Source organism: Panulirus ornatus, chromosome 63 (assembly GCF_036320965.1).
Source record: "Panulirus ornatus isolate Po-2019 chromosome 63, ASM3632096v1, whole genome shotgun sequence".
NCBI lineage: Eukaryota > Metazoa > Arthropoda > Malacostraca > Decapoda > Palinuridae > Panulirus > Panulirus ornatus.
This window is the reverse complement of record NC_092286.1, coordinates 2,511,393-2,525,970: the sequence shown is the minus strand read 5'-3', so window position 1 is coordinate 2,525,970 and position 14,578 is coordinate 2,511,393. Positions and strand designations below refer to the sequence as shown.

Sequence of the window (14,578 nt, the reverse complement as noted above, 5' to 3'; positions counted from 1 at the left end):
GGAGGGTGAAAGGAGGGCAAGGAATAGAGTGAATTGGAGTGATGTGGTATACCGGGGTTGACGTGCTGTCAGTGGATTGAAGCAAGGCATGTGAAGCGTCTGGGGTAAACCATGGAAAGCTGTGTAGGTATGTATATTTGCGTGTGTGAACGTATGTATATACATGTGTATGGGGGGGGTTGGGCCATTTCTTTCGTCTGTTTCCTTGCGCTACCTCGCAAACGCGGGAGACAGCGACAAAGTATAATAAAAAAATAAAAAAAGAAAGGCTAAGAAATAGCCTAAGGCACAGTTTAACTTCTCACCTATTTGCAGGCGGATAGTGAATCCTCATGTTGTGTTGACTACACTCACTCCGGAAGCGTTTGTCCAAAAGGATACTGAAATATACAAGAATGCACTTCAGCTGAGGCATCTGACCTTCAAAAATTTCCAGATATGTTCACGAATAAAAAATTCTAAAACACATTAAAGCTCACAAAAAAACATGTCGTTCAATACATTTTTCTGTTTTTCTAGTGCCAGAAATGGATAAAGGCAAGCAAGTATGAAGATGTACATATGTATATATTCCTATGAGTCCACGGGGAAACTGAAACACGAAAAGTTCCCAAGTGCACTTTCGTGTAATAATCACATCATCAGGGGAGACACAAGAGAGAAATATAACAGTCAGTTGATATACATCGAAGAGACGAAGCTAGGACGCCATTTGGTAAACATGTGATTGTCCAAATGGCGTCCTAGCTTCGTCTCTTCGATGTATATCAACTGACTGTTATATTTCTCTCTTGTGTCTCCCCTGATGATGTTATTATTACACGAAAGTGCACTTGGGAACTTTTCGTGTTTCATTTTCCCAGTGGACTCATAGGAATATCTCGATCACACGCAAAATTGTGATCCTTTCCAATATGTATATATATGTATATGTCTGTGTATGTGTATGTATATGTATGTGTATGTATATGTGTACATGATATGTATATGATATGTATATGCATGTATATGTGCATGTATGGGCATTTATGTATGTGTATTTGTATATGTGGATGGGCCATTCTTCGTCTGTTTCCTGGCGCTACTTCGCTGACACGGGAAACAGTGATTAAGTATAATAAATAACATAAATAAACATTTTACTAAATGTGAAATATCATAATAAAAAATCAAATAAAGTGAATAGTGTATTTCTTGTAAGTACGAAAGTAAATTACATCATCAATTTACTTACATCTACAAAATAGGAGGCCCTACAGTTATGAACCAATAAGCTGTGATACTTATCAATGAATAAATAAGTAAAGCATAAAATCACAAAAAATGTGATGTGAGCCACAGGACAAATATTTAAAGCATGAAATATACAAAATATAACACAAAGTAATTGAAAGGTGGACCCATGGACACCATTAATAGATGATTTTCCATAACAAACAAATATGTTTGATACTCTTTGATTGTACAATATTCCATGCAACATGTCACAACACATGACCAAGTAGTTTAAAAATTCTTTTTCTCAGGTATAAATTCATGTTAGCAAAACAATTTTCTCTTTTTATACAAAAATGCCTCTCCCTCCTTAGTGAAATATTGTCAGAACAGACAAAATGGCCTCATTTGCACTTATCCACTCTGTAGCTGTCATGTATAATGCATCAAAATCACATCCTCCCATCCACTGTCAAGCCCCACACATGCCCTAGTTTAGCCCAATGACGGAATGTTGCCCCTTAAATGGCACATTGATGTAATTCATTTTATCCAACACATGCATCTAAATCTCCTGAATGTTCAGGCTATAATTCCACAAAGCTTCTTTCAATCTTCTCCTTGGCTCTTCTTCCCCTTTCCTCTCTCCAGCTGCAACAGGTACATTCTTCAAGTTAGAATTTCTTCAGTCATTCGGTCCATTGCAAAGTCTGCTTTCCAAATGCTTGGAGTGTTGCATTGGTGGCCTTATTTTTCCCATGAAAGGCTATTTCATATCTACGGGGATTGTATTTGCCCAGGTAAAGAATGCAGTTCTCACAATTGGGGTGGCACATACTCTATTTTTGTTAACTACAATGGCAGCATTTGCTTCCCATAGTTTCTGTGTGGAGATCAGCCACTCAAGGATAGGCTATCATGATATCTCCTTCCCTTGAAGAACTAAGTTGTGGAATTCTCTTCCTCCTTTTGTCTTTTCATATAACCTTCCTTCCTTTCAGAATCAGGTATACAAACAGCTGCAGATCATTGATCAATTTCTACATCTTTTTGCCTTTTACTTTTTTCTTTCAGCCATGATGGCCTTGATTGGGGCATGTTTTGCCCAAATCATGGTTATTATACAAGAGGTGTCCAAACCATTACATACCATATATCCTAACACTTCTACTTGGCATCTCTATCAACCCATCATATACTTTTTCCAGATCCATAAATGCCACATACAAATTCCTTGGTTTTCTAAGTGTTTTTTAAACACATTCTAAAAGCAAACTCCTGATCCACTCATCTTCTACTTCTAAAGCCAAGCTGTTCCTGTTCAATCTGATGCTCTGTACATGCCTTCAAACTCTTAATCACAATTCTCCCATACATCTTATCAGGTTCACTCAACACTTATACCCCTGTACTTTGAACACACCTTCATCCCTCTTGCCTTTACACACTGGCACTATACATGCACTCCATCAATCATTAGGCATCTTACTATCATGTGACAGGTGCAGCTGGAAATTTTACATACTTTTATGATTCTACTACCATTCAAAAAAATCAGTAAAGCTCATCGATTATAAAAAGAATTTTCTATATATAATAAAAAAATAACAACAATTAGTAATCAATCTTTTTAATGTACGTAAAATGAACAATAAAAAAATGCGGTGGCAACTAAACTGAAACTCAGGCATTTTTTAGTGCATTATGCTGAAACATCTTAAAACTTCTACAGATTATCAGAGTGTCAGAAGTGAGTGAAATGTACTACTGTTCACTGTTATATGAGTACCTTTTACTATGTATGGTTAAATTCATCTTTTATACAACTCAGAATTCTGAGATTCAAGAGGCTGAAAAGAATATCTAACTGAAGAGTTACAGAGCTATATGGTTCATAATAATTATTTCTGATATTTCAAGATTTGCAGTTATTCAATATGCTAGAAAGACAACTTTTAAAAATGTTATGGACAGAAAGGATTAACATAAAGGTTAAAGTTTCAATCTGCAAGCTAACATAGCTATCTTATGGACTTCATTATAATTTCACTGCACCTGAAAACAAGCTAATGACTTTGAATATTACCATCAGTAATCTGATAGATTTGAAAAAGTTGTTTTAAGTCTCTATCCATAAGAGGGAGAACATGTTTCATTTCACTCTTTTTCTCTCCAACAATCTGCACCCCAATAAATTATGTTTCTCTGGTGGCAAGAAGATGCATTTGACAGGGTGAAGTAAATTTGGTTTACTGAAGTTGTAAAAGAAGAAAGTTTGCCAAGGATGAAAAAAATGTACCTATAGGTGGTATACTGAATTTACACTTATTGTGGGTGTGTTGATGATGCACATGGCAGGGATGAAGTGAACTGGCATTTGTTGGAGAAAGAGATACTGCAATTACTGACAATTTTTTTTTTTTGACAATTCTAATATCAAATCATTTTTCTAATTCAGTTTTTTTAATTACTGTAAGTATCCTTACAGTACATTTTTGGGGGACTCCAGGGCCTCTGTAACTGAATCTGATCATTACCATGATCAATGAGATCTACACTAAATATCATAGCACATGGTTGTGAGATTTGGAAGAAAGGTCTTGGCAAGAAGTCTTACGCATCTTAATTCTAGCTATATATATCCTCAAGAATATGCTTTCCTTTTCATTGTTCTCATACCTCAGGACAACAGTGTGATATATTCTGCCTGCCATGGAATCTGAGTGAAATGTTTGGAAAAAAGGGATCTTCATTTGATCTCCTTTTTTCAGCTATAACTTTATTCAACAGCATGTGTGCTTCATTGCAAAAATCTTGTTTCAAGGTACATTCTAACAATTTTCACAACCATGTGCTTCTATTTCTCAGAGTCTCTTTCTTTTACTATGTTCTTATAAACAAGTTGAAAGTGTAACATAATTACATATGGAGAAGAACAGTTGACAACAACTAACTAAGCCTTTGATTCAACCATACGCTAAAAATCATACAATAAAATGTGCACAGCATTTGCATCACTAGCAGTCTTTGCAATAATGAATCCCGAGCCTGCCTGTTTCTTGCTATGTAAGATAATATAATGTGGAAGGAAACCTTTCTGAAAGCTTCAAGCATTCAACCTTGAGAATCATTTTATGAACTTTGTAAAACCCTTTTGCTTAAACCAACAACAAACGTTTCATACAAATGAGAGATATTCTATGGTCAATATATGTAAAAATTTACATGTGCAATATTCATCTTGAGGTCATATAATTCCTCAGGCAAACAATAAATATCATATCTACATTTGCTGTCTTTATCAATCTCAAAAAAACATCATTCTGATATACATCGATGGCCCTGATTACATTCATCCACAAAGGATGTTCCACAGTCTGAAGATGCCATCCCTGCAAATTTTACCTTAACTGAATACATTTCTTGTAAAATATGGCAACATAATCATAAAATATGAGTTTTCTGTCTTCAAAGTACACACTAAATGACAATGAGTACTGCACAATAATACTGTGTATAAAGCACTTGGAGGCTTAAAGTTACATAAACAATATGTACCTCATTTCCTGAACAGAATATATATTCTTTCTTTCTTTCATACTATTCGCCACTTCCCGCATTAGCGAGGTAGCATTAAGGACAGAGGACTGGGCCTTTGAGGGAATATCCTCACCTGGTCCCCTTCTCTGTTCCTTCTTTTGGGAAAAAAAAAATGAGAGGGAAGTATTTCCAGCCCCCCGCTCCCTTCCCTTTTAGTCGCCTTCTACGACACGCAGGAATACGTGGGAAGTATTCTTTCTCACCTATCCCCAGGGATATATATATATACATTATTTATATTTTATATTTATTTTGCTTTGTCGCTGTCTCCCGCGTTTGCGAGGTAGCGCAAGGAAACAGACGAGAGAAAAGGCCCAACTCATCCCCATACACATGTATATACACACACGCAAATATACATACCTATACATCTCAATGTACACATATATATACACACACAGACACATACATATATACCCATGCACACAATTCACACTGTCTGCCTTTATTCATTCCCATCGCCACCTCGCCACACATGGAACAACAACCCCCTTCCCCCTCATGTGTGCGAGGTAGCGCTAGGAAAAGACAACAAAGGCCCCATTCATTCACACTCAATCTCTAGCTGTCATGCAATAATGCCCGAAACCACAGCTCCCTTTCCACATCCAGGCCCCACACAACTTTCCATGGTTTACCCCAGACGCTTCACATGCCCTGATTCAATCCACTGACAGCACGTCAACCCCGGTATACCACATCGATCCAATTCACTCTATTCCTTGCCCGCCTTTCACCCTCCTGCATGTTCAGGCCCCGATCACTCAAAATCTTTTTCGCTCCATCTTTCCACCTCCAATTTGGTCTCCCACTTCTCCTCATTCCCTCCACCTCCGACACATATATCCTCTTGGTCAATCTTTCCTCACTCATTCTCTCCATGAGCCCAAACCATTTCAAACATCTCATTTCCAGCACATCCACCCTCCTGCGCACAACTCTATCCATAGCCCACGCCTGGCAACCATGCAGCATTGTTGGAACCACTATTCCTTCAAACATACCCATTTTTGCTTTCCGAGATAAGGTTCTTGACTTCCACACATTCTTCAAGGCTCCCAGGATTTTCGCCCCCTCCCCCACCCTATGATTCACTTCCGCTTCCATGGTTCCATCCGCTGCCAGATCCACTCCCAGATATCTAAAACACTTTACTTCCTCCAGTTTTTCTCCATTCAAACTTATCTCCCAATTGACTTGACCCTCAACCCTACTGTACCTAATAACCTTGCTCTTATTCACATTTACTCTTAACTTTCTTCTTTCACACACTTTACCAAACTCACTCACCAGCTTCTGCAGTTTCTCACATGAATCAGCCACCAGCGCTGTATCATCAGCAAACAACAACTGACTCACTTCCCAAGCTCTCTCATCCACAACAGACTTCATACTTGCCCCTCTTTCCAAAACTCTTGCATTCACCTCCCTAACAACCCCATCCATAAACAAATTATATTTTTTTTTTTTTTTTTTTTTTTTTATACTTTGTCGCTGTCTCCCGCGTTTGCGAGGTAGCGCAAGGAAACAGACGAAAGAAATGGCCCAACCCCCCCCCCCCCCATACACATGTACATACACACGTCCACACACGCAAATATACATACCTACACAGCTTTCCATGGTTTACCCCAGACGCTTCACATGCCTTGCTTCAATCCACTGACAGCACGTCAACCCCTGTATACCACATGACTCCAATTCACTCTATTTCTTGCCCTCCTTTCACCCTCCTGCATGTTCAGGCCCCGATCACACAAAATCTTTTTCACTCCATCTTTCCACCTCCAATTTGGTCTCCCTCTTCTCCTCGTTCCCTCCACCTCCGACACATATATCCTCTTGGTCAATCTCTCCTCACTCATTCTCTCCATGTGCCCAAACCATTTCAAAACACCCTCTTCTGCTCTCTCAACCACGCTCTTTTTATTTCCACACATCTCTCTTACCCTTACGTTACTTACTCGATCAAACCACCTCACACCACACATTGTCCTCAAACATCTCATTTCCAGCACATCCATCCTCCTGCGCACATCTCTATCCATAGCCCACGCCTCGCAACCATACAACATTGTTGGAACCACTATTCCCTCAAACATACCCATTTTTGCTTTCCGAGATAATGTTCTCGACTTCCACACATTTTTCAAGGCTCCCAAAATTTTCGCCCCCTCCCCCACCCTATGATCCACTTCCGCTTCCATGGTTCCATCCGCTGACAGATCCACTCCCAGATATCTAAAACACTTCACTTCCTCCAGTTTTTCTCCATTCAAACTCACCTCCCAATTGACTTGACCCTCACCCCTACTGTACCTAATAACCTTGCTCTTATTCACATTTACTCTCAACTTTCTTCTTCCACACACTTTACCAAACTCAGTCACCAGCTTCGGCAGTTTCTCACATGAATCAGCCACCAGCGCTGTATCATCAGCGAACAACAACTGACTCACTTCCCAAGCTCTCTCATCCCCAACAGACTTCATACTTGCCCCTCTTTCCAGGACTCTTGCATTTACCTCCCTTACAACCCCATCCATAAACAAATTAAACAACCATGGAGACATCACACACCCCTGCCGCAAACCTACATTCACTGAGAACCAATCACTTTCCTCTCTTCCTACACGTACACATGCCTTACATCCTCGATAAAAACTTTTCACTGCTTCTAACAACTTGCCTCCCACACCATATATTCTTAATACCTTCCACAGAGCATCTCTATCAACTCTATCATATATATATATATATATATATATATATATATATATATATATATATATATATATATATATATATATATATATATCCCTGGGGATAGGGGATTAAGAATACTTCCCACGTATTCCCTGCGTGTCGTAGAAGGCGACTAAAAGGGGAGGGAGCGGGGGGCTGGAAATCCTCCCCTCTCGTTTTTTTTTTTTTTTTTTTTTTTCCAAAAGAAGGAACAGAGAATTGGGCCAGGTGAGGGTATTCCCTCAAAGGCCCAGTCCTCTGTTCTTAACGCTACCTCGCTAATGCGGGAAATGGCGAATAGTTTGAAAGAAAGAAAAGAAAAAAGATATATATATATATATATATATATATATATATATATATATATATATATATATATATATATATATATATATCTTTTTCTTTTCTTTCAAACTATTCGCCATTTCCCGCATTAGCGAGGTAGCGTTAAGAACAGAGGACTGGGCCTTGAGGGAATACCCTCACCTGGCCCAATTCTCTGTTCCTTCTTTTGGAAAACTAAAAAAAAAACGAGAGGGGGAGGATTTCCAGCCCCCCGCTCCCTCCCCTTTTAGTCGCCTTCTACGACACGCAGGGAATACGTGGGAAGTATTCTTTCTCCCCTATCCCCAGGGGATAGGGGAGAAATATATGTGTATATATGTGTAAATATATGTGTATATTTACACATATACATTAAAAAATTTGCATACATAACACTTCAGGATTACTTTCATTTTGCCAAAACTAGAGAACATCATGACTTATAGGTTATTTTTGATTGTATTTGTGTATGTCTGTCTGTTTGTATGCAGACACTTTTTAAAAGAATTGTTGCAAAAGCCTCCTTATATAGATGAAATTGTGGGCTTCTTTATAGGTTTGTAGTGGTTATCTAATTAGATATTGAGAGTGGCTGCTGTAATGGTGGAAGGTAGGGCTCTGGTTCTGGTGCATTAACCTTTCACTGTTGGGAGTCATCATATGATGTTTTGTATAGCAGGGGCCAGGAGTCACCATATAAGCTCTAGTTTTTGTTTAATTTGAATAACCTCTCAGTGTTTTGATTTAAGTATTGCTGCTGTGTCTCTTGTTCACTGTAGTGAGTCATTACAGAGGGTACCACTCTCTGGAAGTAATCCTGAAGTGTTATGTATGCAAAAATATATATATATATATATATATAATGCCTTAAATCAGTTGATGTGCACGTGTGTGTGTGTGTGTGTGTGTGTGTGTGTGTGTGTGTGTGTGTGTGTGTGTGTGTGTGTGTGTGTTTGTGTGTGTGTGTGTGTGTGTGTAATGACATATTTTCATTTAGTGATAATATTCCTAACAGAGATGTTATCATACATCTTATTCAATATTACACCTGACACTACCTTGCTGAGATGGTAGAATTAACTGTACATGAAAAAATTAGCATATTATCATAATTAAGAAATTCATTAGAAACAACCATAAACTAGGCATATTCCTACTGATGTTAAATTCCAAATACCATACAAACACACCACTCACATAAAAAGGGCACACAGTAAACTAAGCATACTGAAAACAAACCTGCCAGCAAGATGTTTATAATAAGCGAAGACTTGCTCAGACAACTTGAACACAAACTGATCAAAACACAGGTTGACCTCTGCCTCAATTTCATCATAAAGAAACTGCTTACGGAACTGAGTTAGAGCATAGTATGCACTATCGTTGTATAAATCTAGAGGATACAGGACACACCTGGAATAAAAATGAACAATGACACACTCTATTAACAAAGTTTTGATATGTGTCCAGAAATAAAGATGAACAATGACACAGCCTGTTAACAAATCTTTAGTACAAAGTTTGTTTCTGATTGTACATGATCTTAAGAGTCATTGTATAAATCAATGGAATACAAGACATGTATGGAATTAAAGTTCACTATACCATAACAAATTTACAATATATTCCATACAGTATTAGTGTAAGAGTTCAAAAGTATCAAATAAAAGAGTAAGAGAAGATGGGTCAAGTGTATGAGTTCAAATGTATCAAATAAAAGAGTAAAAGAAGAGGGGTCAAGTGTATGAGTTTAAATGTATCAAATAAAGGAGTAAGAGAAGATGGGTCAAGTGTATGAGTTCAAATGTATCAAATACAAGAGTAAGAGAAGATGGGTCAGGTAATAACAATCCTTACATTTCATCCATAGGAAGGAAAGAAAAAGAAAATCAGAAAGATGAAGGTTTCTCTCTAAGGCAGTGACCCATGAGCAATGAGATATTCTTTAGGAACATTTGGGTCAAAATCATTCCTACCCTCATAATGCTGGTAAGCAAGCTACTCATTCACTCACCCTTTTCAGTTGATCTTTAGACTACCAAAGCTGTTTGCTCAACTACCAGGTTCACTCGAACAATCAGTGACCACCACCAGGTCAACATCAGTGACTCACCAGCTCCAAGGTGTTCAAAGCACATACAGCAGCACCAAGCCAAGGCACTCACTATATATATGTGCATATGAGTGGATATACACAAAAAGGCCACATTCTTTCACACACAGTCTCCAGCTGTCATGTGTAATGCACTAAAACCACAGAAGCCAATGCACTCACTATATATATGTGCATATGAGTGGATATACACAAAAAGGCCACATTCTTTCACACACAGTCTCTAGCTGTCATGTGTAATGCACTAAAACCACAGCTCCCTATCCACATCTGGGCCCTACAGACCATGGTTTACCCCAGACACCTCACATGCCCTGGTTCAGTCCGCTGATAGTGCGTTGACCCCAGTATACCACATCGTTCCAATTCGCTTTATTCCTTTTTACGCCTCTCACCCTCCTGTATGTTCAGGCCCTGATAGCTCAAAACCTTTTTAACTCCATCCTTCCACCTCCAATTTAGTCTCCCACTTCATCTTTCCTCCACCTCTGACACATATATCTTCTTTGTCAATCTTTCCTCACTCATTCTCTCCATACGTACAAACCATTTCAACATACCCACTCTTTTTATTTCCACACATCTCTCTTACCCTTTCATTGCTTACTTGATCATACAATCTCACACCACATACTGTCCTTACACATTTCATTTCCAACACATACACCCTTCTCCATACAACCCTATCTATAGCCCAAGCCTCGCAACCATATAACATTGTTGGAACCACTATTCCTTCAAACATACCTATTTTTGCCCTCCAAGATAATGTTCTCTCCTTCCACACATTCTTCATTCCTCCCAGAACCTTTGCCCCCTCCCCCACCCTGTGACTCACTTCCGCTTCCATGGTTCCATCCGCTGCTACGTCCACTCCTAGATATCTAAAACACTTCACTTCCTCCAATTTTTCTCCACTCAAACTTACATCCCAATTAACTTGTCCCTCAACCCAAGTGAACCTTACAGTCTTGCTCATATTCACATTTACAGCATGTCGGCCCCCGTATACCACATCATTCTAATTCACTCTATCATAAAGCACCAAAACCACTTGATCACCATTTCGCATGTTAGCGAGGTACCACCAGGAACAAAAAAAGGCCACATTTGCTCACATCTGTTCTCTAGCTGTCATGTGTAATGCACCATAACGACAGCTCCATATCCACAAGCAGGCTCCACAGACATATCCATGGTTTACAAGAGACACTTAACAAGCCCTGGCTTAGGCCAGTGACAGCATTGACCACAGTATGCCACATCATTCCAATTCACTCTATACAATGCGCACCCTTTACCCTCTTGCATGTTTAGGCCCAGATCTCTCAAAATCTTTCTTACTCCATCATTCACGCCCATATCGCTCAAAATCTTTCTTACTCCATCATTCAAGCCCAGATTGTTCAAAATCTTTCTTACTCCATCATTCAGGCCCAGATTGTTCAAAATCTTTCTTCCTCCATCATTCCATCTCCAATTTGATCTCCCTATTCTTCTTGTTCGCTCCAGTTTAGTAACATACATTCTCTTTGTAACATTTCCTCACACCTTCATGAGCTCTCTCAACCACACTCCTTTTATTACCAAATCTTTCTCTTATCCTTTCATTACTTAATCAAGCCACCTATCTATCTATATCTCCAACATCTGTTCCCTTTGGGAACTCCCTCCAGTGGGTGGCTATGGCAAGAGAGTTCCCATAACTGCTGAACTCCAGTGCTGCTTCTTAGCCTTTACTGCCTTACCCTTAGGCCACTGGCAGAGGGGCAACTCTAGTGCAGTGTTTTCAAAGAACCCTACCTGATGTTCTTACCAACTACTTCTACCTAATGTGTCTAGCTAATGTTCCTAACAAATATTCCAACCTACTACTTCTACCTATTGCACCTATCAAATGCTTCTACATAATGTTTCTACCTAATGTTCCTATCAACTAATTCTATCTATTGCTCCTACCATTTTGCCAAAAGGCTGGGTTAGCACACAGCACTCACTGCAGGAAGATCTAGAATTACAGAGAATGAGTTGTGTGAGTTAGGTGCTGTCAAGTGTTATGTGTGACAAGGAGAGACTGTATGTTTGTGGAAAGAATGCCAACAGTCCATATGTACATGAGGCAGAAAGAAAAAACAGCTACCTGGGTCAAAGGAGTGTACCTTGACAACTACAGAAGCACTAGCTCACTACACAGCTGTCAATAACCCTCCCAATACCCTGCTGTATGGTACCAGGAATATAAATCCCTGGTGCAGGCATCTAATAAGGATGACATTGATTTGTTCATGATATGTATGTCCACCACAAGGATTTTAATTTTCAAGGAAGAAAAGTCTGTACCAGGCTTCAAATTTGATGCTTCATCATGGTGGCAATGTTGCAAGATATTTCAAGTCTAAGCCCTTTAAACAAAATCCCAGAATCCTAGAATTATATAAGGCTTTGCTGAAGCCAATCTGTGCTTATATGTGAGGGTGGACTTCAGTGGCAAGGGTAAGCCAACAATACTGGAATTCTGTGTATTTATAATGGTGAATATCATGAAAGCTGCCTAAAACTTTCCAAATTCCTAGAAAAAAAAAAATAAAAGAGATGACTATGAATGGTACATGGAAGGTGATTTGACCAAAATATATGCATGACATCAGAGAGTTCTGCAAGTGACAGTCAGCAAACCATCTGGAAGACATTGTTAGCATGGCTCATGATGTTGGCTTTGAGGAAGTCAAAGAAGGTGACACTGTTGAGTTGCTAAACTCCCAAGGTAAAGGCCCAACTAACAATGAATTAATAATGCTGTTGCAAAAGTGTCTGCAGGGTAGGAGGAGAGGGACTATGTAAAAGCTCCATCTGCCCCAAAACAGTTGACAAAACCAATTGTCTGACTTCTTAAATTGTGGTGAGAATGTTACTGAAAACATTGCAAACATGACCTCATTCATGAACACAAAGTGAAAGTTTTGAAAATGATGAATGATGTGTTCACATGCTACAAGGAACTCTATATTGATATTAGGAAATAAAGTGATCAACATCAGACACATTTCCAACCACTGTCTACCCAGTGGTAACATCACCTCACGATGATGGTACTAATGATTCATGGGAGGGAGGAAGAAGCTCCTACTGCCCTTCCATCACCCTCCAAGCAATCCTTCCACCATTCCACAACATCTCACCACAGGATAACCCAAAACAAGGTGCATCACAGTTGCTGTTTAGTGAATTACTTGTTTTTTATTAACTGTCTAATTATTCTAAATATTCATACATGAAAATTTCTGTCGTGTTGAAAAATGTCATCTACGTAAGCAGTTTTGAGACAGAAAATCATTTCATAAGAATACATCAAAGGTCATAAAATTAGATCTTATGGGAAAATGCATTTTGATAAAAAATCATTTACTCTACTTTCAGGTTTTCAAGAACACAACCCAAAAGTATTTCAAAATATACCCATGTACATGGCAAAACAGGTCCTTTAGCAATATACAATGGGAGCTGGAATTTCAAAACCTGCATATAGAGCAATATTAAAGGAGGTTCTAAGAAACATAATGGCAGAATTAGTGCCTGGATATCAGAGGCAAGAAACGTAAAGAGAGGTGATTCAACAAATAATGTCAAAAAGTGAAAAAGACAGATTTAAATATGTGCTATGGAGAAGATAAAGAATGTATAAGCAAAGAGCTGGTAACACTTGAAAGGTATAAAGAGCTTGAACATAATAAAGCAAAATAAAAAAGGTGTACCACAGAAATTTGGAAAAAAATATCACATAAAAAGAAGTGGGTGAATAGCATAAATCTTATAATGCTGAAGCAGACTACACGTATATAAAGGGTATAAACAAGACAGAAAACTAAAAGAATGCACATGAATGAGGTAAGATTTTTGGAAGAAAGAGGTGTCATCATGGAACAATGTATGAAACTGGGATGTCAGGTGGAGATGGCATAAATCAATATACTAGTAAATGGGAGATGATATCCTGACTACAGAGACTAAGATAGTAGAAAAGGCTAATTTCTTGGCTATAAAGTCTTACTGTGAATTGAGGCAATATGGACGATACAAAAAGAAAGAATGCAACAAGACTGAAAAACCTGGACACCTAAGTGAAATGTCACATAAACCTAAAGACAAATTAATGGTGAGGTAGCAGGACAGTGAGATTTTATGCGTGGAAAAAAGGAACTGGTTCTAAGAAACACTAAATCATGCCATAAAAGAAGCACTAGGTGTGGATTCTGCACTGTCATTTCTACTGCATTGTGAGATATAGCCACTGACGGTAGAATGATAGTTATAGTGGGGAACATACTGTTCCCTTAGATCAAATAATAATAATAGTATCATTATCCTTCAAGATAAAAATATAAAGTCTTCATAAAATAGAAATATATCTTACTCCATCATTGAAGCATCTTTGGTGCGGAGGATATGGTCAGTAAGAATCCAAGGCATGGACATCTCGATGGGAAACTGTTGAAGGAACATAAAGATCGTATAAACCAATGAATATAGACAGGTCAAATATTAATATTCTCCATTAAGCTTTATGCTAAGTGATTTATATGT

The 14,578-nt window shown here is 38.5% G+C and overlaps 1 protein-coding gene across 1 annotated transcript in view; it reads right to left on the bottom strand.

Moving 5' to 3' along the window:
* Cyfip (Cytoplasmic FMR1-interacting protein Sra-1) overlaps window positions 1–14,578 on the bottom strand; it is a 262,708-nt gene that overhangs the window by 69,497 nt on the left and 178,633 nt on the right. The window contains 3 exon segments of the mRNA XM_071656579.1: window positions 306–380; window positions 9,124–9,297; window positions 14,409–14,482. Of these exon segments, the coding sequence (XP_071512680.1) occupies window positions 306–380; window positions 9,124–9,297; window positions 14,409–14,482 (323 nt within the window).